The sequence below is a fragment of the Culex pipiens genome, chromosome 2, assembly GCF_016801865.2.
Source record: "Culex pipiens pallens isolate TS chromosome 2, TS_CPP_V2, whole genome shotgun sequence".
Taxonomy (NCBI): domain Eukaryota; kingdom Metazoa; phylum Arthropoda; class Insecta; order Diptera; family Culicidae; genus Culex; species Culex pipiens.
The window spans coordinates 91,756,186-91,781,192 of record NC_068938.1 but is presented as its reverse complement, the minus strand read 5'-3'; the positions used below and the strand labels follow the sequence as shown (position 1 = coordinate 91,781,192).

Here is a 25,007-nt window from a genome sequence, read left to right as displayed (position 1 = left end):
GTCACCACAATCAGCACTGATTTGCTCTGTTTTTATTCGGATTCGACCCGTTTCTTGTACCGGTCAATAATACAAACTTTACACATGTGGTTACATTCACAGTTAAAAAATCGGTTGTAATTTTAAATTCAATAGACTTTTTAAGATTATAAGTTTGAGTTTGAGTTTTGAGATTTAATGTTTTGGTCAAGGTTTTTTTTACTGTGTACACCAACGTCGTCGGTCGTTGAAAGTGCCGTTTGGGCGTTCTAAAGTTACACATTTCAGTCTGTGAAAGTGCACGCTCGAGTGCGGACTTCATTCAGCAGCGGCAGCGGCAACGAGCTTTTGAGTGGGCCTGTGCAGTGTGTTTAGCAAGTTAATTTAGTGACCTCTGGAAGTGTGGCAGCGGACGAACTGTAGCCGATAACCAGCGCTGGTGCGTTACGTTTCGTTTGTAAGATTTGTTTGCAACAGTCAAAGTGCAGTGTTTTTTTTTTAAATCAGATTATTCTGTTTGTTCGAGGTTGGGTGGTCGTATATCTCTTATCAACTGTGTGATATTTCACCATGGATTTAGGCGAGCTCATACACAGTTGTATCGAAAAGATTCCAGAAAAAAAGAGTTTATTATGGATTTTACACAGTTGTGTCATAAATCTTTTTAATAGTTGTATTTAACTGTTTAAAAAAAGTAATTTACACTGTTCATACTGATTTCTGAAGATAAATGGTCAAAGAACTTAAAGAATATGTTTTCATCAATGCCCTGATTGATTGTGTGCCCAACTTATCCACGGTTGTAAAAGCTAGTCAACTTTAACTATAAAATGTAAATGACAACGATTACTTTAATATTCACAATTCACAAAGTTTCAAAGTTTGCACAATAAAAATGAGCTCAAGTCAGATAACAGATTTTAGGAACACCATTTTAAAAAAACTTCAAATTTAGTGATTTTTTTGAAGAGTAAATTTTATATAAAATGTTTAAAACGTGTGGTTCGTGCTTCGAATTTAGTTTAAAGTGCAACATAAGTCTTTAATAATAATTATAATAGTAGCTTTAGAAGTAGTACATTGAATGTAAAATAATAAATTTGCACGCTTTCAATCTGAAATTGATAATGGATCGCATGGACTTTGTGTGGGCTACCTTTGAACATGTTTCAAAAATAATAATTTTATGACAAACCTTATCAGTTGGAAAAAATTGCAAAAATTAATTGAAAACCTATCAATGTCACCCCGGTTTACGATGCAACTTTTTTTTATAGTCTGTTTCAAGTCATCTAAATTGATTTTTTCAACTGCTCTGAATTGATCAAAAACTAACTGATTTATGATATTTAGATAATACACGTTCATAAAACTGGTACGCGCCCTAACTCATCACTGCGTTTACCAGATCAGCTAACTTTTGAGGTGAAGACTCGTCAAGTGGGACCCGTGTGCATGACGAAGGTCGAATTTCAGAAAGTTCATTTCAATTTCAAAATTCGGCTTCGTCATGCACACGGGATATACCTTGAGAGTCGTCATCGATAATTACTGCCGTTTTGGCCCAACTATGTTCAACGGTCTTAAACTGTTTTATATATATAAATAAAAAATCTTTTTTTTTAACAATATGTCCTTCACAAACACAATAAGAATGTAAAAAAAAAGTGTAGTGAATTTATTATACTATTACTGAAAATAATTGTTATTTGGGAACCGAGCACCTAACGTTGACTCATCTACAACGCGTTTTCAACTGAAATCAAGTTATAAAAAGTTCATCAGGAAGTGAGCTTGCAAATCTATATCAAATGTTTTACAAAATGAGTTGCTCAAAAACGTGCCCTTTGAGGGCGATCGAATATGAGTTTAGTTTTAATATAGCGTGAAACGTGAATTTCTTGATTATCAAAATCCAAAAAAGTGTGATTCCCATACAAATTTGAATGTGGTGATTAATCTAATCATTCCCAAACTTTGGGGAGCTGTTTAGGACCCCAAAAGGATCTCAAAAATGCTGTGACCACGATTTTACAACTTTATTTTTTTCCATTCAATCATATTACACCCTACTGCCACCAATGAGACATCGCCTAGTGGATTTTTTGTATTCAAATAGGACTAGGCGGAGATGTTTAATGTGCTCAAGTTACAGGTCAACTTGCTATTTTTCCCTGCTTTGCCAACGATTGGATAAAACATTATTATTTAACACATCCTTATCACTTTTTAGAAACAGATGCAAAGTTTTCACATAGAAAATACAAGTTTTGATTTTTTTAATTTGTGTTAGGTGACAACTATGTGTTGCCCTAGGTTATTTTTATTTAAAAAAATCGCATAAAATTGGTGAAAAAGTTTACTTAAAACTCCAAAACTAGTTTTAGAAATGTTGAAGCAATAGTTATCTAAAAATGGTTATGTGAAGATTACAGTTATGCTATTGTAAATGAAAATAATATAGTTTCCTTAAGTTTTACGTTTTTTATATATGTGGCATAAAAATTAAAAAAAAAAAATCAAAAGCTTGAATGAGTCAAAATGATTAAATACCCATGAAAACGTTCAAGTATTCTGTGTTGCATTAATCGAATGAGACAGATTATGTGAACGGAACCCACTTTACAGAGAATCATCATGTGAGGAAGTGGCGTGGACATACCTTATTAAACGCTCCGAGACTTTAGGAAGTTGACTATTTGCGATGCAGAATCTTAATGCCACGAACCTGAGGGCCAAAAATTCTATGTTACGCTCTTTTGAAATGTTAGTCTTGATTTTAAAAAATATCGTTTTCGAAAATGAAGGGTTGTTTGGGTGAGATTAAGAAAACATCAATTTTCCTGTTTCTTTTTCTTTAAAGAAATGGTCACTATTTTTAAGATTGAAAAAATACAAATATTTTCCTGAAATCAAACTTTTGGTGACTATATCTTGAAAACGGGGCCCAATATAAAAAAAATGTGAAGTTCTTTTCGATTTCGTACTTAATTAAAATATTAGGTCAACAAAATTTTTGCGTTAAATTTCGTTTTTTTTCAGGAATCACAATTTTTGAAAAATTCAAGACAGAATTTTTGACCATACTTCTCTATGGCTTAAAAGTTGCGGGTTTTTGTGTGTGTGTGTTTGTGTGCAACCAACTAAACGGGACCACGTGGCCACTTCTTACAAATTGAATTGTTTCCATGTATTTTTAGATTTGTACATTCTATACATGCAAATAACTCGCATAGGCATTTGGAAGGTGTTAGCTCTGCCGAGCTTTGGTGACCCATTTCTACGCTGGCTAGCCGAGCGAGAGGTACCTCAGCTTTTATCGACAAGCCCCGCCTTGAAGAACGTTTGCACCAATAGGGACGTGGCGTTACATCGTGCTGCCATCTGGTTTTTTTAAGTGCAAGAGTGGAAAAGTGCTGAGTCATCGTCTAAAAATAGACGGCGTCCTATCTCGCCCAGCAAAATTAAGTCGATAAAGTAGTCGGTTTCAATGGAGAAAAAGTGGAAAACGTGGTCTAAAAATAGCGACGCCATCCCTCTATTGGGTTTCAAACGTTATTTAGAACTACCGAACCCTTGTCAAATGGACAAGGACCCAGCGCGTATATAGTTGATAGTAACAGTATTCCTAATTCCAGTAATAGTTCACCAAGTCGTCTTGGCCTAGTGGTTAGCATTTTTACTTACCAATCATGTTCAGAGTTTCAAGATTTATATTTCCTTAACTTTCTCGTTGGGAGCAGATGGGAATCGAACCCAGGATCATTCGCTTACACAGCGAACACCGTAATCAGTCAGCCACGGCCACTCCCTGGCTTAAAAGTTGCGGATGTTTTTTCCCTAAAACATATCAAAAAAATTCGTAAATTTAAAAAATGGTATTTTGGAAAACTGAGTTTTTGTGAAAATAAGTTAATTAAAAATCGGCTAATTTTTTTCCGTGTACCTTTTTTTCTGAATTTTCCTCAACAATACCTACAACTTTGCCGAAGACACCAAAATTGATCAGAAAATAATTCAAAAGTTACAGATTTTCGAATATTTACGTACCATTTTTGTGTGGACAGCTGCCAAAATTGTATGGACATTAGGTGAGCCAATGTCCCAAAATAGCTTCTATGGTCATAGGGAAGGCCCCCACAAAGTTTGAGCCAAATCCAAATATACAAAAAATATATTTGGCCGAATTCGTAAAGAATTGCCACATATAAAAACAAAAAAAAAACGGCTGCAATCCCAATTAGTAAATATAATAATAAGGTAGTCCAACTGATTTGAAACGATTCGGTTGATTTGACACGCCATGCTTTTGTCCATTGTGACAGTAGACTTGCACTGCGGAAGGAAACCTGTTTCGCTGCAACCATTAAAACCTGTTCCATTTTTTTCAGAGTTACTAAAAATTTGACCATGTCTTGATTTAGATTGTCTTAATTGATCCTTTGAATGATAGTTTGAAACTCGTTCAGACAAAATCAGTTAATTGCTCTACTTTGAGGATTTGAGTTTTATTAAGAGGAAGACATCGAGACATTTTCAAGAATCACGTCACGTCTAGATTGTCTTTTGAAAGGGGGTTTCCTAAAAATAAGCATTGATGCTTTTTTTTCAAATGAAACTCTCTAAGCTATGTTTCAATTTCAGTAAGTCAACTAAAGCAGTAAGCAACCCACAAACAAATGAATCTTTTCAGTGAAACAACCGTAATTGTATACAACTGTACTATCGCAAAATCGGATGGAAAATTACCACTGAGCAACTTCCAGCACAACTGTAACAAAGAGACACCACACCTGTGTTGTAAATGCTAGAAATCTCATTCGAACTTAAGTTTGCGCTGAAAGATGCTCATCTCGTCTTAGAAACTCTGCCATAAAAAAATATACATGTTGATACTCACTAAGCCTGTACTCCTCGACGGTCATAAATTAGGTATTCAGTTTTATTCCGTATAAGAGCTTTCGTGTTAATTGGACCGGATTACGCCGTCCAAAGGGTGGTTGATTGTCTAAAATTTGTTGGGTACCCTCGTCAAGCCACAGTCATCGTTTAATGTTGGGTTTTACGCCAAAAGAGCTCGAAATGCCCTCGGGGAAGTTCATCTCTGTGGTCGACATGGCAGAGGTGCTGCTGGGAAGTATATGAAATCCATCAAGGCCGGCGACTTGTTTAAAAACTTGAACCGGTTATGCAATCAGATGCAAAAGACTGCATCGCGTTCCGATCACCTTCCGCAAGGGGGAATTCCATGCATTTTATTGTGTCGCACAATGTGCTGTGATGGACTGAAGAAAGAAGCTCTGAATGGTATCCATCTGGTTGATCTTGGGGTTTCTCGTTATGAAAATGGCAGGTTGTTAGTCATGAAGATTTATGACTAAATGGCTTTATTGATAACGTTTTATAGTTTATTTTCTTATTTTTATTTTTCTGTATCAACATTTGATTGAAAAAAGTGTTTTAAAATGCATTATACACCTGTTCAGTTGTTTTGCAATCATTAATTTCCAAAATTTTGAAGTATTGACGAAATTTTTGTTTTTGCGAGAAAAAATGTTTTTGCGGTGCTGTCAGCGATGGAATAATCATCATCAAAAGAAAATCACAGGACGTTCATCAAGAGAAAAAATCCTCTCTCCTCTCTCGCGCACGAAAGATCGGTAAAAGGAATCTTAAAAAATCATTATCTTGATTATTCGGCGGAACATCTTTTTCACTACTACACAAGTGTAACGTCACACGTCGAAAAATGATCTATCACATTTTGTAGATGGGCAAAGTGTGTAAACAAAGTGAAATAAATATTTTTAAGTGGTGCAGACAAGGAAATTGACAAAAAAATCATCAGCATTCATAACTCGATCAAAGATTTTGTGCCCATTCTGGAAATTTCTGAAAAGTTGGCATTTGATGTCCCCTAAAACATATCAGAAAATAAAAATAATAAAAAATAGTGTTTTTTTGCAAATTAAGTTTTAGTGACAAAAAGTTATATTAAAAAATTACCAAGTTTTTTTTACCGTGTATAATTTTTTTTCAGTGTAGTCCATATTCATACCTACAACTTTGTTCAAGACACCAAATCGATTCAAAAATTCCTTCAAAAGATACACATTTTTGAATTTTCATACATCATTTTTGTATGGACAGCTGCCATATTTGTATGGAAAAGTATATGGACAAACTAATGATGCAAAAAGGCTTCTTTGGGTTTACCAAAGGCACCAAAAAAGTTTCATCCGGATTAAAAAATACAAAAAAAAATCGAATTACCGAAATCTCAGAGAATTGCTCAAATACAAAATGAACTTGTAATATTTTAGTATCAATAAGTATCAAATCAAAAGTATTGAATAACCGGGACTCGTGGTGTAGGGGTAAGCGTGGTTGCCTCTCACTCAGTCGGCCTGGGTTCGATCCCAGAAGGTCCCGGTGGCAAATTTTGAGACGAGATTTGTCTGATCACGCCTTCCGTCGGACGGGGAAGTAAATGTTGGCCCCTTTCTAACCTAACGGGTTAGGTCGTTAGCTCAATCCAGGTGTAGGAGTCGTCTCCCTGGGTTCTGCCTCGGTGGAGTCACTGGTAGGCAGTTGGACTAACAATCCAAAGGTCGTCAGTTCGAATCCCGGGGTGGATGGAAGCTAAGGTGTAAAAAGAGGTTTGCAATTGCCTCAACAATCAAGCCTTCAGACAACTAATTTTTGAGTAGGAATCTCGCAATCGAGAACGCCAAGGCAATGCTGTAGAGCGAATAATTTGATTTTTGATTTTGAAGTGTTAATATAATTCTTCTTCATGAAAGTCTCATTGAATTTTTTTTCCTGGATTTTTTTTTGTTACTCGTTTTATGTTCTAATATTGAGTTTTTATAATTAAATATTTCATATGGAAAATCAGAAAATACAGCAGTTTTTAAATCACACTTGTCATGTGGCTTTGTCAACGTTTTTAAATAATTCTTTTCTATACAATTTTATTTGGTATTAAATGCAATTTTTTACACCTAAAACGAGTAATTTTCTTTTTTTCGATTTTGCGGAACATACGAAATTAGAAGACATTTAGTATTCTGGTGAAATTTTCCCTTAAACCCCAATTAAATTTGAAATTTTAATTTAAATATTATAAAATTTCATGAATGTTTTACTTTTTTGACATTGAAATGAAATGATGATTTTAAATTACTTGGTTTTCTGAAACGCAAAAAAAAAAATGCATGCGCCTCGAATAATTTAAACTTTTTAGCAGTCTTCGTATAAACTGTCCCTATTCAGACTATAGTTCCGATTCATCCCAGTTCATGAAACTTTTTCTGTCATTTTTGAATGATGCACTTTATCAAAAGTCTTTGTTAAACATTTTCAGTTCCAAATCCAAATGAAGTTCTCTACCAATTCACACGAAATCGGGAAAAGTTGCCCCAACCCCTCTTCGATTTGCGTGAAACTTTGTCCTAAGGGGTAACTTTTGTCCTTGATCACGAATCCGAGGTCCGTTTTTTGATATCTCGTGATGGAGGGGCGGTACGACCCCTTTCATTTTTGAACATGCGAAAAAAGAGGTGTTTTTCAATAATTTGCAGCCTGAACGGTGATGAGATAGAAATTTGGTGTCAAAGGGACTTTTATGTAAAATTAGACGCCCGATTTGATGGCGTACTCAGAATTCCGAAAAAACGTATTTTTCATCGAAAAAAACACTAAAAAAGTTTTAAAAATTCTCCCATTTTCCGTTACTTGACTGTAAAAAATTTTGGAACATGTCATTTTAAGGGAGATTTAATGTACTTTTCGAATCTACATTGACCCAGAAGGGTCATTTTTTCATTTAGAACAAAATTTTTCATTTTAAAATTTCGTGTTTTTTCTAACTTTGCAGGGTTATTTTTTAGAGTGTAACAATGTTTACAAAAATTTTGATATATAGACATAAGGGGTTTGCTTATAAACATCACGAGTTATCGCGATTTTACGAAAAAAAGTTTTGAAAAAGTTACTTTTTGCGTTTCTCTTTGTTTCGTCGTCCGTGTCTGTCGCGGGTGACCATGAATGGCCATGATCGATGACGACCAACTTTTTCAAAACTTTTTTTCGTAAAATCGCAATAACTCGTGATGTTTATAAGCAAACCCCTTATGTCTATATATCAAATTTTTTGTTATTGTCTGCTCTACAACTTTGTACAAAATTGTTGCACTCTAAAAAATAACCCTGCAAAGTTAAAAAAAACACGAAATTTTAAAATGAAAAATTTTGTTCTAAATGAAAAAATGACCCTTCTGGGTCAATGTAGATTCGAAAAGTACATTAAATCTCCCTTAAAATGACCGGTTCCAAAATTTTTTACAGTCGAGTAACGGAAAATGGGAGAATTTTTAAAAAATTTTTAGTGTTTTTTTCGATGAAAAATAATTTTTTTCAGAATTCTGAGTACGCCATCAAATCGGGCGTCTTATTTTACATAAAAGTCCCTTTGACACCAAATTTCTATCTCATCACCGTTTCAGGCTGCAAATTATTGAAAAACACCTCTTTTTTCGCATGTTCAAAAATGGAAGGGGTCGTACCGCCCCTCCGTCACGAGATATCAAAAAACGGACCTCGGATTCGTGATCAGGGACAAAAGTTACCCCTTTGGACAAAGATTCACGCAAATCGAAGAGGGGTCGGGGCAACTGCTGTGTGAGTTGGCGGAGAATTACCCAGTTAAAAAATCAAGTTGAAAAAAATAATTGGAAGCCTAACAAAAAAATTTAGCTTTGCTGGGCTTAAAAGTTTCTGTTTTGCTCCTAAAAAAATCATTTTATTTTTTAAATATATTTTTTTTGCTTACAGGCATCTCTCTTAAAGGCATCTCTCAAATAATCTAGAAATTCATACTAATGGTTACATTCAATTCTTACAGAAAATTTGAATGCTTCCCTTGATATTCGTTAAAAAGCCCGTCAGATGAAGACGTAAATCGTGTTTTTTTCTACTGTAAAACACGATCGCCATGTGTGACCGGCAGTTTAGTTCGCTTACAACCATGACATTGTTTTGGTCTCTCGCTTATCAGTGCAGAGATTGCAGCTGATGGCGTTTCGTGGTTTACTTAAGCGAAATTTTGCACTATCATTTATTTGGTTGATTCAATTGATAATTTTCTACAACTACATCAGACAGTAAACAGTAAACGGTGGAGTATTCAGTAAACAAATTTACGTCTAGCTAGTGTAATCTGCAAAAGTGCGATTCAAGTCCCCTGGTGGTCTTCACTAGAAGAAATCGTTCAAATCTAATCACTTGATTCGCTGAGTACTCGCGGCTGCGATTCTCGCGCCAGTTACGCGCGCAGTTCAGCTTAACTGCGCATACTGATTATTATAGGTCTGGCGGTCAGCCACTCGCGCGTAGCATACTAATTCGAGTGCGAGTGAGTTCTATTCACAGTTTTGTTTCACACACATAGGCGTCATCCATAAAGTATGGCACGCTCTAGGGGGGGAGGGGGGCGGTCTGAGCAAGAGTGACATTGCATGTTATAAGTATAGGAAAAGCGTCATAAATTTTGGTTGATTTTTTTAGCGTGACGTACTTTATGGATGAAGCCTTACGACTGAACCGCCCGTTCTGTTCACTTTCTTTCTTCCAGCCCAGGTGTGGACGAGATTGATTGAATTCCGGCAGCAGTAATGACGCAGACTTCGAACGGAGAGGCCACGGCGGTGCCTCGGCTGGTGACGACCATCGCGAACAAGTACCCCACGTTCCGGGATGTGCCGCTGAAGACACCGTACCTGTGGCTGGAGGGACGACGTCACGACGATGGAGCCGAGGGTCTGTGGCGGATCCACGACACGCTGTACGATTTGACCGAGTTTGCGGACCGGCATCCGGGGGGAGCTTCGTGGATTAAGCTTACAAAGGTATCGAAATCAGTATTTAGGGTGATTAGTGTGTTCTAGAACATTGACCAAGTTCAGATGAGCAACCAATGTTCAAGATCCAGAATTCTCAGTGAATCTTTAACGTCACTCAAGTCCAAACTTGCAGGGAACGGACATCACCGAAGCGTTCGAAACGCACCACATCAGCACCCGGGCGGAGAGTTTGCTGCCCAAGTTCAAGATCCGGGAAGCGAAGGAGCCCCGGAACGTAAGGTTGACCTTCGCGGATGATGGGTTCTACCGGACGTTGAAGCGACGGGTGAGGGACAAGTTGCCGGAAATTGATCGCACTTCCATCGCGACCTCCCGGTTGATTATCGACTCACTGCTGACGGCGGCGATCGTGCTGGCACTGGGCGCCGTAAAAAGTGACAGCTACCTGGTGGCGGCCGCGAGTGGTCTGTGCGTGTGCTGGACCATGATCGCTGCTCACAACTTTTTCCACCAGAAGGATAACTGGCGGATGCGGTTGTTTAATTTGGCGTTTGTCAGCTACAGGTGAGTTTTGGTGTGTTCTATACGAGTAAGGGTGTAGGAGGTTGTAAGTTGCAAGTTGCAAAAAGAAGATTTTTGCAGCACGAGTCGTACATTTATCCCGCAAGGTTAACCGACTTGGATAAATACTGCAAGCGCTGAAAACAAATTTGCCACGATTTTCATACAACAGCTAACACTTAGTAAACTCACCGTTAAAATCAAAATGATATTGAAAAGAAGTATCACTTTTTAATACAAATGATGAACAGTTCAACTTTAAAGCACCCACTTGAGTGCTGAAAAGTATAACTTTTTGGCCTTTGTATCGAAAAGTATTACTTTTCGATTCTGTTATTTTTAATAGAGAAAAGTAGGGACTTTCGTCGGTCGAGAATGACAGGAAAAGTAAGTGACGAAATGGTGTACTTATCATTTCCAAAAATAACTGTTCTGAAAAGTTCATTATTGCATTCATTTGAGTGCTGAAAAGTTCAACTTTGCTGCAATTGTTTCGAAAAGTTCTACTTTTCGGCACTGTATGGGGGTTTGAGTCGACCAACGTTTTAAACAACATTAAAGAATAAGACATAATTTCAAAAATCTTTCTTTTAACCTCCCCTTGGTATTAAAAAAAAATCACACATAAGGTATTGGAGTCCTTTTCGACCCCAAACTTTAAAAAAACGATCTGGAAACCGGATTTAGTAACTGTGACACTAACACTGTGGCTACAACAGAAAATAGACCTTTTTGAGACCCCAACTTTGACGACCTGTATCTCCGGCTAATTTCAACCAATCAGGATGCTCCGAGTTGCATTCGACAGGTACTTTGACCACAAACATTAATATCAGGGCCAGGTTCCGGAAATCCGGAACATCCGAAAAGTTCATGTTTCACTGTTTTTCACGTATATGTGATACCAATACACTCATGATAGTTAAAATTAATCCCTAAAACTTACTAAAAGCACAATACACGATTGCCAGAACCACTCTGGAGTGTTACTGGCCACTTCCGGGTAACCTGGAACCGGTTCCCGGGTACCCGATGAACGGCCAACTTGACTTTTTTGGTGAAAACCCATCATTTTGCACATCAAACTCCATGAAATTGAAAGATGTGTCCATCTTTTGCAATGCCGTTGTTCGCTGAGCCATCCTGGCCAATCTGGAACCGGTTACCGGTGGCCCCTTGGGAACACTTCCGGAATATGAGAGAAACCCTATCATTCGACGTATAAAACTTCATAAAATTAAAATATATGTCAATCTACGGTCATGCCGTTGTTCGCTGACCCATCCTGGCCATTCTGGAACCCAACAGGATGGGTCAGCGAACAACGGCATGACCGTAGATTGACATATGAGCAATTCTCGCTGAAACCGTCCCACTAGATGCACATGTTCTCAAATCGTTACGGCAATGTTCTCATTCGATTCAGCGCACCAAAAAAACATAAAAACAACCTTCGAATCAATGAAAATGTCAGCCGTTAGCCACCTGTAAATAAAAACTTGTTCTGAACAATGGATTTTTTCGAAAAAATGCCCTAATTTAAAGAAATGATATCTCCCAAAATACATTACCAAACATCAAAAACTTATATATCGTTGGAAAGGTAATCACGAGGGCTTTCTATCACACTTTGATAAACATTTTAAAAATTATTTTTTCAAGGGTAATTTTAAGGATTTTTGGGAAACTTACTCATAATTTTGAATTTTGACCGTGTTCGCAACCACTTATCGTTACGAAACCATTTTCATTCGAAAGATTGGACGATTTTGCATAAAATCAAGTTGAGAAAAGTAGTGTAATGAAATAGTTTTCGTATAGTTATTAACGGATGAATGAAATTGGTCAAATTTCAGTTAAAAATAATCAAAGCTCAAACTTCAGAAATGAGCCTTATTTACAGGCAAAACAAAGCAGGATTGTATTTGAGCCGAATGTACAGTCATCTGAGGCAAATCTGGACATATAGGATGAATAGGGACAGCTATTTCAACTATGCTTTCACTCATTAGATCTGTAGTCTCGATTCGCCACATTTCACTGAAATAATATTTTATGTACAGAGTTTGTTTTAGGAAGGTCTGCTTTATTTGTAATCGTGCACATAAAAGTGCAAAATTAAAATCAATATTTTTTTATCAAGTTAAAATTTGGTGGGGCTGTTGATACCATCAAAACAAGCAAGAAACTCGATTTTCGTCCAAATCGGACTACGTTGGGTTTCATTCAACTTTAATTTTAATTGCTCTAAATCAAAAAATCAAACCATCCACATTAACGACCCCCGGGTCTTTTGTGGTCTCTATTGCAAGTTTCTGCTCGAACCTAGGAGTCCGAAGGCTTGAATGGGGAGAGCACCCAAACCTCTTTCTACTCCATGGAACCTTCCACCCCAGTGTTTGAACTGACGATCTTTGGATTGCGAGTCCAACCGCCGCCAGCGATCCACCGGAGTAGGCTTGGTTTGGTGTGTTGTTTGTACTTATGGCATGGAGACGACTCCTACACCTGGAATGACTTAACGGCCTAACAACCAAGGCCGGGACCGACATTTTACTTCCTCATCCGATGGAAGGTTGGAGCAGATGGGAATCGAACCCAGAATCATCTGCTTACAAAGCGGACAGCGTAACCATTCGGCCACGCACTGCCCAGTGCTCTAAATATGAAAACCAAAAATACACTGAAAATTGTTTTAATTGAAATACAGAATACACCTTTTGATTCTACTTAAAATTATCTTTCTAGTGAATTCTGGCTCGACTTTGTACGGCTTGCGGTTTTAGAGACATAGCAGTTTGAAAATGAAGGTTTTTAACATTGTTTGCAAAAAAAGCGAAACTTTGGGGTGGTGTCAAATAAAAGGGCGTAGTCCGATTTGGACGAAAATCGAGTTTCTTGCTTGTTTTGATGGTATCAACAGCCCCACCAAATTTTAACTTGATAAAAAATATTGATTTTAATTTTGCACTTTTATGTGCACGATTACAAATAAAGCAGACCTGCCTAAAACAAACTCTGTACATAAAATATTACTTCAGTGAAATGTGGCGAATCGAGACTACAGTCTAAGTAAGGACATTAGTTTTCAGAGTACTTAAAAGCTTAAAATTTAGAAACTTGTTTGTTTATGTATGCTTTTACATAAACAAATTAAAAATATGATCTAATGAGTGAAAGCATAGTTGAAATAGCTGTCCCTATTCATCCTATATGTCCAGATTTGCCTCAGATGACTGTACATTCGGCTCAAATACAATCCTGCTTTGTTTTGCCTGTAAATAAGGCTCATTTCTGAAGTTTGAGCTTTGATTATTTTTAACTGAAATTTGACCAATTTCATTCATCCGTTAATAACTATACGAAAACTATTTCATTACACTACTTTTCTCAACTTGATTTTATGCAAAATCGTCCAATCTTTCGAATGAAAATGGTTTCGTAACGATAAGTGGTTGCGAACACGGTCAAAATTCAAAATTAAGAGTAAGTTTCCCAAAAATCCTTAAAATTACCCTTGAAAAAATAATTTTTAAAATGTTTATCAAAGTGCGATAGAAAGCCCTCGTGATTACCTTTCCAACGACATATAAGTTTTTGATGTTTGGTAATGTATTTTGGGAGATATCATTTCTTTAAATTAGGGCATTTTTTCGAAAAAATCCATTGTTCAGAACAAGTTTTTATTTACAGGTGGCTAACGGCTGACATTTTCATTGGTTCAAAGGTTGTTTTTATGGTTTTTTGGTGCGCTGAATCGAATGAGAACATTGCCGTAACGATTTGAGAACATGTGCATCTAGTGGGACGGTTTCAGCGAGAATTGCTCATATATTTTAATTTCATGAAGTTTGATATGTCGGATGATAGGGTTCATCTCATATTCCGAAAGTGTCCCCAAGGGGCCACCTGTAACCGGTTCCAGAATGGCCAAGATGGTTCATCGAACATTGGCATGGCCGTAGATTGACATATATTTTAATTTCATGAAGTTTGATATGTGGGTCTCGTGGCGCAGGGGTAGCGGCTTCGGCTGCCGATCCCGATGATGCTATGAGACGCGGGTTCGATTCCCGCCTTATCCACTGAGCTTCTATCGGATGGTGAAGTAAAACGTCGGTCCCGGTTTCTCCTGTCTCGTCAGAGGCGCTGGAGCAGAAATCCCACGTTAGAGGAAGGCCATGCCCCGGGGGGCGTAGTGCCAATAGTTTCGTTTTCGATATGTCGGATGATAGGGTTTATCTCAAGGTGGATGTTTGATGGCCGTTCATCGGGTATCCGGGAACCGGTTCCAGGTTACCTGGAAGTGGCCAGTAACACTCCAGAGTGGCTCTGGCAATCTTGTATTGTGATTTTAGTAAGTTTTATGGATCAATTTCAAATGTCATGAGTGTATTGGTATCACATTTATATACGTGTATATATGTGAAAAATAGTAAACATGAACTTTTCGGATGTTCCGGATTTCCGGAACCAATAGGTCATCTGGCCCTGATATTAATATTTGTGGTCAAAATACCTGTCGAATGCAATCCAGATTGGTTTGGTCGAATTGGTTGGGGTCCCAAAAAAATAGGAATAATGTTTAATGATAGTTGAAAAAGTATACAATTTTTTCTCAATAAAATATGTTAATTATTTTTTAGTTAACAAAGTAATAAATAGTGTTGCAAATAAATTTATATTGGTGTTGATTTATTTTTATTTGTTTAAAATTAAATTAAATACCCTGATATTATTAACTTTAAAAAAACATTCAAATTTCTTTGGTCATTGCAAGTTTCTCAAAGTTTAATTTCCTTAACACAAAAATGCAAAAAAATGAGTCATGATAAAACAAATTGAAGCCAAATTTGGATGCAAATCTACTTTACAAAAAAACGCTTTTATGCGTTGTTGTGCACCTTTACTCAAATATTTTTTTAAAAAGAAATTTGAACAGTGTAAAGAAATATACATAAAAAAGTTTTGAATACGTTATTCTTTGAATTTCGAAGTTTAAGTTCGAAGTTCGAATCCCGCGGCGGGCGCTCTAAAAATTATTTGTGTAAATATGAGTATTCGACGCCGTCGCTCCGTGCCATACTTTCATACACTTTGAAGCCCAGGGCGGCGAAGTCCTTGTAGATAAAAAGGAAGACACTAGTGGTTGGTACTAGCAATGGTGGCCGACAGCTATAAAGTCAACTTTGTTTTTCGTTAAAAATATTTGCAGCAATTTTTAATTTAAGTATGATCAATTTGCTTTTAAACCTTTTTTCAAACAAAACTATATCACTGAAAAATGTTTAAAAAAAAAAAAACATAATTGCTTGCTTACGAATTTATTTAAAAAAACACAATTTTAATCAATTTCCTCAAGTAAAAACAGTAAAAACATAATAACATTTAAATTTAGTGTCTTTCTGTACAATTTTAGATAACAATCTTAGTTTTTTCATATAGAAATTTCATATTTTAACATTTGTTTTCTTGCGCCATTTCTCAGTTTACTAATTGATTCTGAAAATATCGATAAAGAATGATAAGAATTAAATTCAAACATAAAACATGTTTGAATTAAAAAAAAACCTTTTTAAAAATACGTAAGCAATATACAAATAATAAGTTTAATACGCAACATTTTATTTCTAAAGCAAAAATAAAACTTAATGTTCCTAATTTCAATTTGATCTCAAACCTTTTTTTTTTTAATTTGGGCATTGAACTTATTTATTTAATATTTCATGAAAAGCCTTAAGGGCCATAGAACTATTTTGAAAAGCAGTCGCGGGCTGGATAAAATGGCTCCACTGGCCGGATCCAGCCCGCGGGCCGGACGTTGGGCAGGCCAGCTTTAAAGTAACTATTTTTATGGACTGCTTATGGAAAGCAGAAATGCACTGAGAAGCGATTTATCAATTGAATTTTTGCGGCATTTCATGGTATTTACCAAATTTCACGACCAGGGGCAATTTCACGAATTGCGTGGCTTCCGCAAAATCGAAAAAAAATCACTAGGTTTAGTATTGACATTATAATTAAATTTATAATTTCATTCATGAAGGAAATATTCGAAAAATAAAGATATTTGCGTAGTTGTAGTTTTTATGAATGAATGAATCAATAATTTTTCGTTTCAATTTTATCAGGGAATGGCGGATTTCACACGTTCTATCGCACCACCACTATCCAAACTCGATCATGGACCTGGAGATTTCGTACTTCGAGCCGATACTGTGCTGGCTACCGAACCCTCAGCTCAAGGGAAACATTCAACGCTTCGGAGCCTGGATCTACGGACCTTTTATGTACTCGTCAGTGTTCATTGGAGAGTTTGGGAAAAGGTGAGTGTGTAAAAAAACAATTTCGCGTGTTATGAAGGTTATCAAATAAATTCTTAAATTTCAGAACAATTTCAACAATCACATCCGGTAAAAATGAGTTCTTCGCCGATGACTTGATAACGTTAATTTTGCCCACCCTAATGTACCTGGTTGACTCGAGTTGTCTGTTTGGGGTGCTTAAAATGTGGCTCCTTATCGTCGTGGTGGCCAGCTTCTGCTTTGGATTGATTGGGCTGAACGCTGCCCATCACCATCCGGAGGTTTTCCACTCTGGAGACAAGATTCCGTGAGTTGGTTCAAGTGCGACTGTTTTTAGAGAAAAAAATATTTCAATTGTAACCTTTCTTTAAAGGGACGAAATCGACTTTGGCGTGTACCAGATCGCAACCGTAATTGATCGGGCCGACGTGAAGGGGTCCCAGTTTGCCGTCCTGACAAGCTTTGGGGATCACTGCCTGCATCACATGTTCCCAACGTTGGACCATGGCATCCTGCCGCAGCTGTATCCGGTGTTCCACAAGACCTGCGAGGAGTTTGAGACGACCTACCGGGAGTGCTCCTGGTTGCATCACATAATCGGGCAGCATCGGCAGCTGGCCCGGGTGGAGCCTCAAGTGTACAATCCGTCGAAAAAGTGGCAGTGATGGTTTCTGCAGTTTGTATATTTTGTGGAACATGTGCCAAAGATGAACTTTATAGTTTGCAAATACGACTGAGGTCTGTAGTTTTTAGACAAAAATAACATTTTGCGGGTACTAGCCACAGCAGACTAGAACAAAACAGGGTACTTTTAGTGACAGTGATACATATGTGCTAATAAAATTCTTATGCTTATGCTCCAGTGACAGATGTTTGTAAATAAAATAATCGTGAAAAGATAACACTTATTTCGTTGCTATTGATGACTGTTCAACGGATGCCATCAATAATCTTTTTACTCTTACTCTTCGGAAAGGCCTTTCAAACATCTATTCAACAACTTTTTTTTAATATACAGATATCACTCGTGTACGCATGACTTAAGAACTGCATTGCTGTTTTATCATGAATTTTACAATTTTCAAGCGAGATTTCAGTAACGAGATTCCTTTCTGCCTCGATATGTATACGTAAAGGTGGATCTAGAAGGCTCAAAATTAACGTTAATTTTCCGTGAAATTTATAGCCTTTCTTCAGCAAGGAAAGAAAAAGTTAAATATCGATCTTCAATTGCTTTGGTTGTATGTGCCTACCTGTTTGCAAGGTTTTAGCACGTTTTAGGATGGTTCAAAATTGAGAGGTGAAACTAGATTGAGCGGAAAACGAGAAGGACATGGCTATTGTTAAATAAATTCATAAGCACAATCGAATGCAGGTTGTACCCCCTCCCCCCCCCTTTAATCAGAAATGTTTTCTTGATTTTGGTGGGAGTCATCTACAAATGTCGTAATCTTTTTTTTCCAAACAGTGCAACCCCTTCTATCAGAGTCGGGGCATGCCACCGTCTTTTAGTAATGAATACATGTTTAACTTGAAAAACGAAATGTTAAAGTTATTTTATCAATACACGCGATTCTCTGGTTGTCGATCCTCTCTATCTCAATATTGCCTTATCTAGCAATGATTTTTTCTAGCCCCTTTCAAACTGCATACTTCTTTTCTCTTCATTCCTCGATGTTATTTCTTCCTCGATGCTTCCTTGGGTTCTATTTGCTTTAAAAATCTCTTCCGTTTGTCAATAATTTCACTTTCTAATGGCTAGCATAGACATTTTTCTTTGCGAAAAAGAAACTTTTAAGGATGTTTGTTTGTTGTTTCCTGGACGTTGCCATGAACCCTCCCATTGTTAAGTACACCGAAATTTTCAATCGAGTCTTTTTTTTTTTAATTAAATATGTCTTTATTGAACTTTCTTATAATAATTACATTTCTTTTACATGCTAAGTGGTATGGCCTAATGCTCTTCATCTTTGTTGTATTTTTCGTTTTATTATTAACTGATCACATTTATTTTATTAACTTCAAATTGTTTTACATTTTTGCATTGAATCGAATACATTTGGGTAAAAAAGAAAAAAAATTGCTTTAACAACTAATCCTAACTTAAAACTAAAAAAAAATCATTGAAATATTCAAAATCACTAGAACGAGTAAACTACGAACTGTATTTTAAGATGAATGCTCCAAGAGTTCTTACTTGTTCCTGGCGAGTTTTGCAACCACGCAGTGTTGTTGTCATCTCGATGAAAATGTTCAATAGTTCTTGTGGTGAAAACAGGTCACTACTGCCTTCACCCGTTGACGTTAGTTGGTTTTCCCTCGGCTGCTGACTGAAGCCTGGAGGTGTTGTATTCTCTGTCCGTGTATGCTGGTGGTGTTTTGCGACGATTTGGTTGGTGCCTCGTCGTCGCTTGCTGCCGAATTTTTACAAACTCAGCACGTTTTGGGCAGCTCCGATTCTTGGTCGAATGGTCGCCACCGCAATTGAAGCATTTGGCTTCGATGTTCTCGTTGATTGTTTCGCAAGCTTGAGTTTTGTGCTCACCTCCGCAGGTTGCACAACGACTCTTGATGAAACAGTTCCTTCCACCATGTCCAAACTGCAAGCAGTTCGAACATTGCGTCACGTCACGGTGCACTGGACGATAACGTTCCCAAGTCACGATGATGTTGAAAATTGCCCGAACTGCTTTCAGCTCAGACGGCGTTGTCGATCCTTTCTCGAGATGAACCAGGTACAGTTGATCACGATACTTGATGTCCTTGTTGTGTCTCGTCATCTTGAAGACTTCGATCACTTTCAACTTAAGAGTTTTGAGCTCTTCTTTCAGCACACTCACATCCATGTCGTACAGGCCTCGGAGGACCTGTTTCATGGGTCGTTTACCTGGATAATCATGGCTGTAGTATTCAATCTTTGTGTTGTTCAAGAAATCCCGAACGTAGTTGTAATCCCACAGGGAGGGTAGCGAACTGGTTTCCAGACGAATTTTGAGCGTCCTTGCTCAAACTGCCTGGCTTTGCAGGTAGCGCTTCGGCATTCTTTAGCTTCTTCAAATCTGCCGATCCTGCTGGTGAGGACCGCCTCTTTTTCTTGCCGTGAGGCATTTTTGCACTTTTTAAGCACTTTTCAGGAGCTAATATCCAGGAGTACCTCACTGATTGGTGGTCCACAAAGGAATGACAATCGAGTCTTCATTTTGCATTGTTCTATTGATTTTTCTATTAATCGAAGGTCCCTTGAAGACTGTAGAAGATCGTAGACCAGTTTTTTTTTCATCATAACAAAAGGAAAAACGTCATAATAGTCAATAAAACAGCTTTTGAATTGGGTCCTAAAATTTAGCTTAAATTTGTGAAATTATTGTTCACAACGATAAAGCTTATTTTTCTGAGCACAATGACGCTTTTTACGACCACATTGAATTTAAAATGGAATTTTAAATCAACTTTAAAAAAATACCTTAGCAGCCCTTCTTGACAGAAAAGCTCATACTTGACAGCTCGTTCCGCGGGGACGATAGTTGATCAATTGAAAAAATTGTTGTCTTGTCAATTTATATATAAAGTGATCGGAAATGGTTTTAAATCGTGACTTATACAGTTGTACTTTATGATTCTTTTGCTGCCAATTATGGGACATGTTGGGTCCTGCTCACGAATCCTAAGTCAATTTTTTAACGGTGAGTAATTCTAAGTAATTCATTTCCCGTAACTCCCTGATGACACAAAAATCAAAAAAATCCAAAACCAGTCTATTACTTTCCTATGGTAAAAAAATCTTTTTCCCGCATTTAACTATTTTTTTTTATTAATTCAGACCTAAAAGGGTTGAATAACAAACTCAATGTATTTTTATTTTATTTTAAGATTGTACTCTGGTTAGCTTGCAATACGTCGTAAGAGCCACCGCGACCTCCGACACTTATCTGATTTTTTTCTCTGAAACAAATCTTATTTTCATTGTGTTTCAGTGAAGAGCATATAAAGGACGTGCAGATGATCTGAGCAATGTATTTTAAAATTTGATTGTTATATTATTCTTTTGAAAACTAACCCGAGACATGTTTTTTAACTCTTTTTTTCTGTGCAGACAAAAACAAAAATTTCGATGTAAAAACAAAAGGGGTTTGCTGTTTGCGTTTACTGTGATGGTGACTTCAACGACCAGTGCAGAGAGTAGCCTTATATGCGAGCCTTTGAGTCGTCAACACACAACTTTATGTTGTCGTTTTAGGTTAAATACGCATTCAAACCTAAGAAAACGCATCATTAGCAGCTATTGTTCGTCGAACAGAACAAATAGTTTTACAAATTTTCAAGTTTCATTTCGTCAAAGCCTAACAAGTAGTGATTAATTTTCAAATAGACACCATTTTTTTGACTTAAATATACTTTATTGAATCTTTCTTATAATAATTATATTTGATTTACATAGAAAGTGATCAGCTGTGGCTCTTCAGCTTTAGTTTGCTTTTCGTGATTTAAACACTGTTCATTTTCATAACTTTAAAAGTACCGTCAGTGGGGGTGACTATTGGTCAAAAAACGATACACCTCTCGTAATTTCTTAATAACAAAAACAATTTAAATAACATCGAAAATCTTTCAACGTAGATTTGTTCTTAGATAGTTAACTAACATTTTTCCAAAATATGGTGGATTTTAATTAACACTACCTTAAATGCCAATAGTTTTAAATTGACACAATCTCACCCCTTGGAGGGGGTGACATTGGGTCAAATGAAACTAAAATGATGCTCAAATACAACGAAGTTGACTTTACAGCTGTCGGCCACCATTGCTAGTACCAACTACTAGTGTCTTCTTTTTTATCTACAAGGACTTCGCCGCCCTACCGGCGGCGCCGAATACCCATATTTACACAAAGAATTTTAGAGCGCCCGCCGCGGGAATCGAACCGGTGACCTCTGGATTGTGAGTCCAGTGCGCGGTCCGATTGATCTACATGGGCGGGTTGCTCAAATACAACGATATGGTAAAAACAAGTCATCCAACAGTGTTTCTTGTTCGAGGGAATCGTATTGACATGCTACAATATTTGAAGTGGAGATTTTCCAACATTTGGGTAGTTTTCGAGCAATTCCAACAAAAATATTAGAAAAATGATTTTTCGAGAAGTAATTTTTGGCCAAAAACGTACCTCAACTTTAGACAGCTGCCAAAATAACAGGATTTGTTCCAGGAACGATATTTTTTCAGCGAAGTAATCTTAAGATGTCCCCTACACAACCCTTTTAACACGAATCCAGTTTCATTGAGAAGAACCTGAGAAATGGTTAAAATCCTTAAAAAATCACTTTGACCCAATCTCACCCCCCAGACCCAATGTCACCCCCACTGACGGTATATGATTTATCATTTTTGTAACACTAGGTACAATGAGAAAAATAGACACCATTGTTTTTGTCAATTAAAAATTTCAATATAGAGCAATTCCAGCTCAAATCAGGATTTTTTCTGGTGCTTTTGTACCCGACCCTCTCCAATTTCAATGAAACTTTGTAGACATGTTATCCTAGGCCTATATAAGCCATTTTTGTGTATATGGAGCCAATAGTACTCGAAAATAACATTTGAGAAGGGCGTAAGGTATTTAAATATTTTTGTATTTTATAATTTAAAAATTACTGTATCTCGAAGCCGTTGCGTCGTATCAAAAAGTGGTCAAAGACAAACTTGTAGGAAATTGGACGGGCTTTCTGAAAAAAAATACACTGAAACAAAAATACACGCCACATTTATGAGATTTTTTGATTTTTAAGTCTAAAACTTAAATTTAAAGGTGATGTCACGATTTTTTTTCGTTCAAAATTTTTGAGGAAATAGCCTAAAATGTTACCAAAAGACTGACGAAAAATGCAGGATGGTATGTCTCTCCTAAAAAAATACAAAAATCATTTACTAAAACAGTTTTTTTGAAAAGTGGTCTAAACGTCAAAATTTAAAAAAACCGGTAGTGGCAATCGATTCTCCAGACAATTTTACATAAAAGTCTTCATATTGACCATGGTCCTATGTCCAATCCTTGGGAAGATACAGCGGTTTTAAAAATAAAAATGTTGAAAAAACGGGTTTTTTGGTGGTTTTTGCAATTTCTATATGACAGAATTGGTTTTTCAGTCTCGTAAATATTTTTACCGGAAAGCTCGTCCAATTTTCCATAAGTTTGTCTTTGACAGCATTTCAATTGGATGTAAGGGCTTACAGATATAAGCTTAACTCCTTTTCTAATAACTGAAAATAGAATATTTTTTTCAGTGTGGGAGAAACCTGGATATTAAATTTGCTTACGTAAATATAAAAACGAGTCAAATCAAAAAGCTGTCACAGGCAAACATATGGGAAATTGGAAGAGCTTTCCGGTAAAAATATTTACGAGACTGAAAAACCAAGTCTGTCATATAGAAATTGCCAAAAACCACCTGAAAACCCGTTTTTTCAACATTTTTATGTTTATAACCGCTGTATCTTCCCAAGGATTGGACATAGGACCATGGTCAATATGGAGACTTTTATGTAAAATTGTCTGGAGAATCGATTACCACCACCGGTTTTTAAAAATTTTGACGTTTAGACCACTTTTCAAAAAAACTGTTTTAGTACATGATTTTTGTATTTTTTTAGGAGAGACATACCATCCTGCATTTTTCGTCAGTCTTTTGGTAACATTTTAGGCTATTTCCTCAAAAATTTTGAACGAAAAAAAATCGTGACATTACCTTTAAATTTAAGTTTTAGACTTAAAAATCAAAAAATCTCATAGATGTGGCATGTATTTTTGTTTCAGTGTATTTTTTTCAAAAAGCCCGTCCTACTTCCTACAAATTTGTCTTTGACCACTTTTTGATTCAACGCAACGGCTTCGAGATACAGTAATTTTAAATAACAAAATACAAAAATATTTAAATACCTTACGCCCTTCTCAAATGTTATTTTCGAGTACTATTGGCTCCATATACACAAAAATGGCTTATATAGGCCTAGGATAACATGTCTTCAAAGTTTCATTGAAATCGGAGAGGGTCGGGTACAAAAGTACCAGGAAAATTCCTGATTTGAGCTGGAATTGCTCTATATGTCTCTGACTGAAAAAAAGTAAACAAATTTAAGATGCTTTTTGAAATCACTCTTTTGAGATAGTTTAATTTTGCATTTTAAATCAATTTGGTGTTGGCCCTAAGCATCCGATATTGCGTAAAACACCTAACTTCACCCTTCAAGGCACGCGTTTCACCTTGTATCTCACCTTCTATACAAATCTGATCAAAATCATCTCCTAGTGTCTAGTAGCTCGTCACACGCGTTGCACTTTTTATGACCCACTGCTTGCTGAATAAATTTGGTGTGTCAATGAACGCCCGACTCAGGGAGTGGGGAATGGAACTGAAAGAAAGTAACGAATCGTAACGCCACCGACTGCTGCCCCAGTGCGCTGGCCATCGAATTGCATCATGCATTACCGGCTTTTCGGGAAAATTAGCAATAGGAGAGGAGTGAATGTAGGGGCTCATGTTTGTTTTTTAATTGATTCTGTTAAATAATTTATGAATGAATTAAAATAAAACAATCAATGTAAAAAATGCTCTGCCAGAATTTTAAAACACCTTTCTACTTTTCAGCAAAATAATTAAACCCATTATTTATTGAATTTGTCATAAATAGTCTTTCCGTGTAAAATCTACAAAACTATTTCACAATGTTGCACAAGGCAACTAGTTGGAGCTCTAATTTTTACTAATGATCGAACTGTTTCAAAAGTGATTCTTTAGAAAATATCTACCACTTTCGCTTCAACCCTCTCAGGAAACGTTAGTTGGCTGTACCAATAATTATTTAATTGCTTAAAAAAATTGTTAATGGACGTAGTGTAGACACCTTATTTTGCAAATATCAATGAAATATGTATCACGATTTAATGGGTCATTTTTCGTGTCTCCGGAAGGATGTTGCCTCAACTGTGCTTGTATGGTTTCTCATTAAAGCTTTGAATCCAGTTCTGCCGAAAAAAAACCACAACTAGCTAGTCACACACTAAGCGCTACGGGACCACTACCCAGAAATCAATTTTCAATGTCACCTAAGGCGAACGTGAGCATTTGGAAAGGAGTCTCAGCTTTAGCGACAAATCCCAAAAGTTTGAACTGGTGTAGACCATTTTCAGCGAGACGACGAGCCCCTTAGTGGACCTGTCTGTTCAACGAACTTTTGACGCAATATTCGGCTGCTGCTGGATCAAATCTTAAGCTGAAAGGAGTTGATTGGGGTGAAAAAGCTG

The 25,007-nt window shown here is 36.8% G+C and overlaps 1 protein-coding gene across 2 annotated transcripts; it reads left to right on the top strand.

Moving 5' to 3' along the window:
- The first annotated feature begins 257 nt into the window (after nucleotides 1-257).
- Nucleotides 258-17,610, top strand: LOC120424959 (cytochrome b5-related protein-like). Of its 2 annotated transcripts, none has more exons than XM_039589312.2 (6): nucleotides 258-418; nucleotides 9,614-9,887; nucleotides 10,015-10,406; nucleotides 16,535-16,729; nucleotides 16,794-17,015; nucleotides 17,082-17,610. In XM_039589312.2, exons 2-6 carry the CDS (start codon nucleotides 9,654-9,656, stop codon nucleotides 17,371-17,373), a joined length of 1,335 nt encoding a protein of 444 aa, XP_039445246.1. In that variant the 5' UTR covers nucleotides 258-418; nucleotides 9,614-9,653; the 3' UTR covers nucleotides 17,374-17,610. The 2 variants fall into 2 exon arrangements, with proteins under 2 accessions (XP_039445246.1, XP_039445248.1); XM_039589314.1 differs by having other exon boundaries at nucleotides 264-418; nucleotides 9,619-9,887.
- Nucleotides 17,611-25,007: the final 7,397 nt, after the last annotated feature.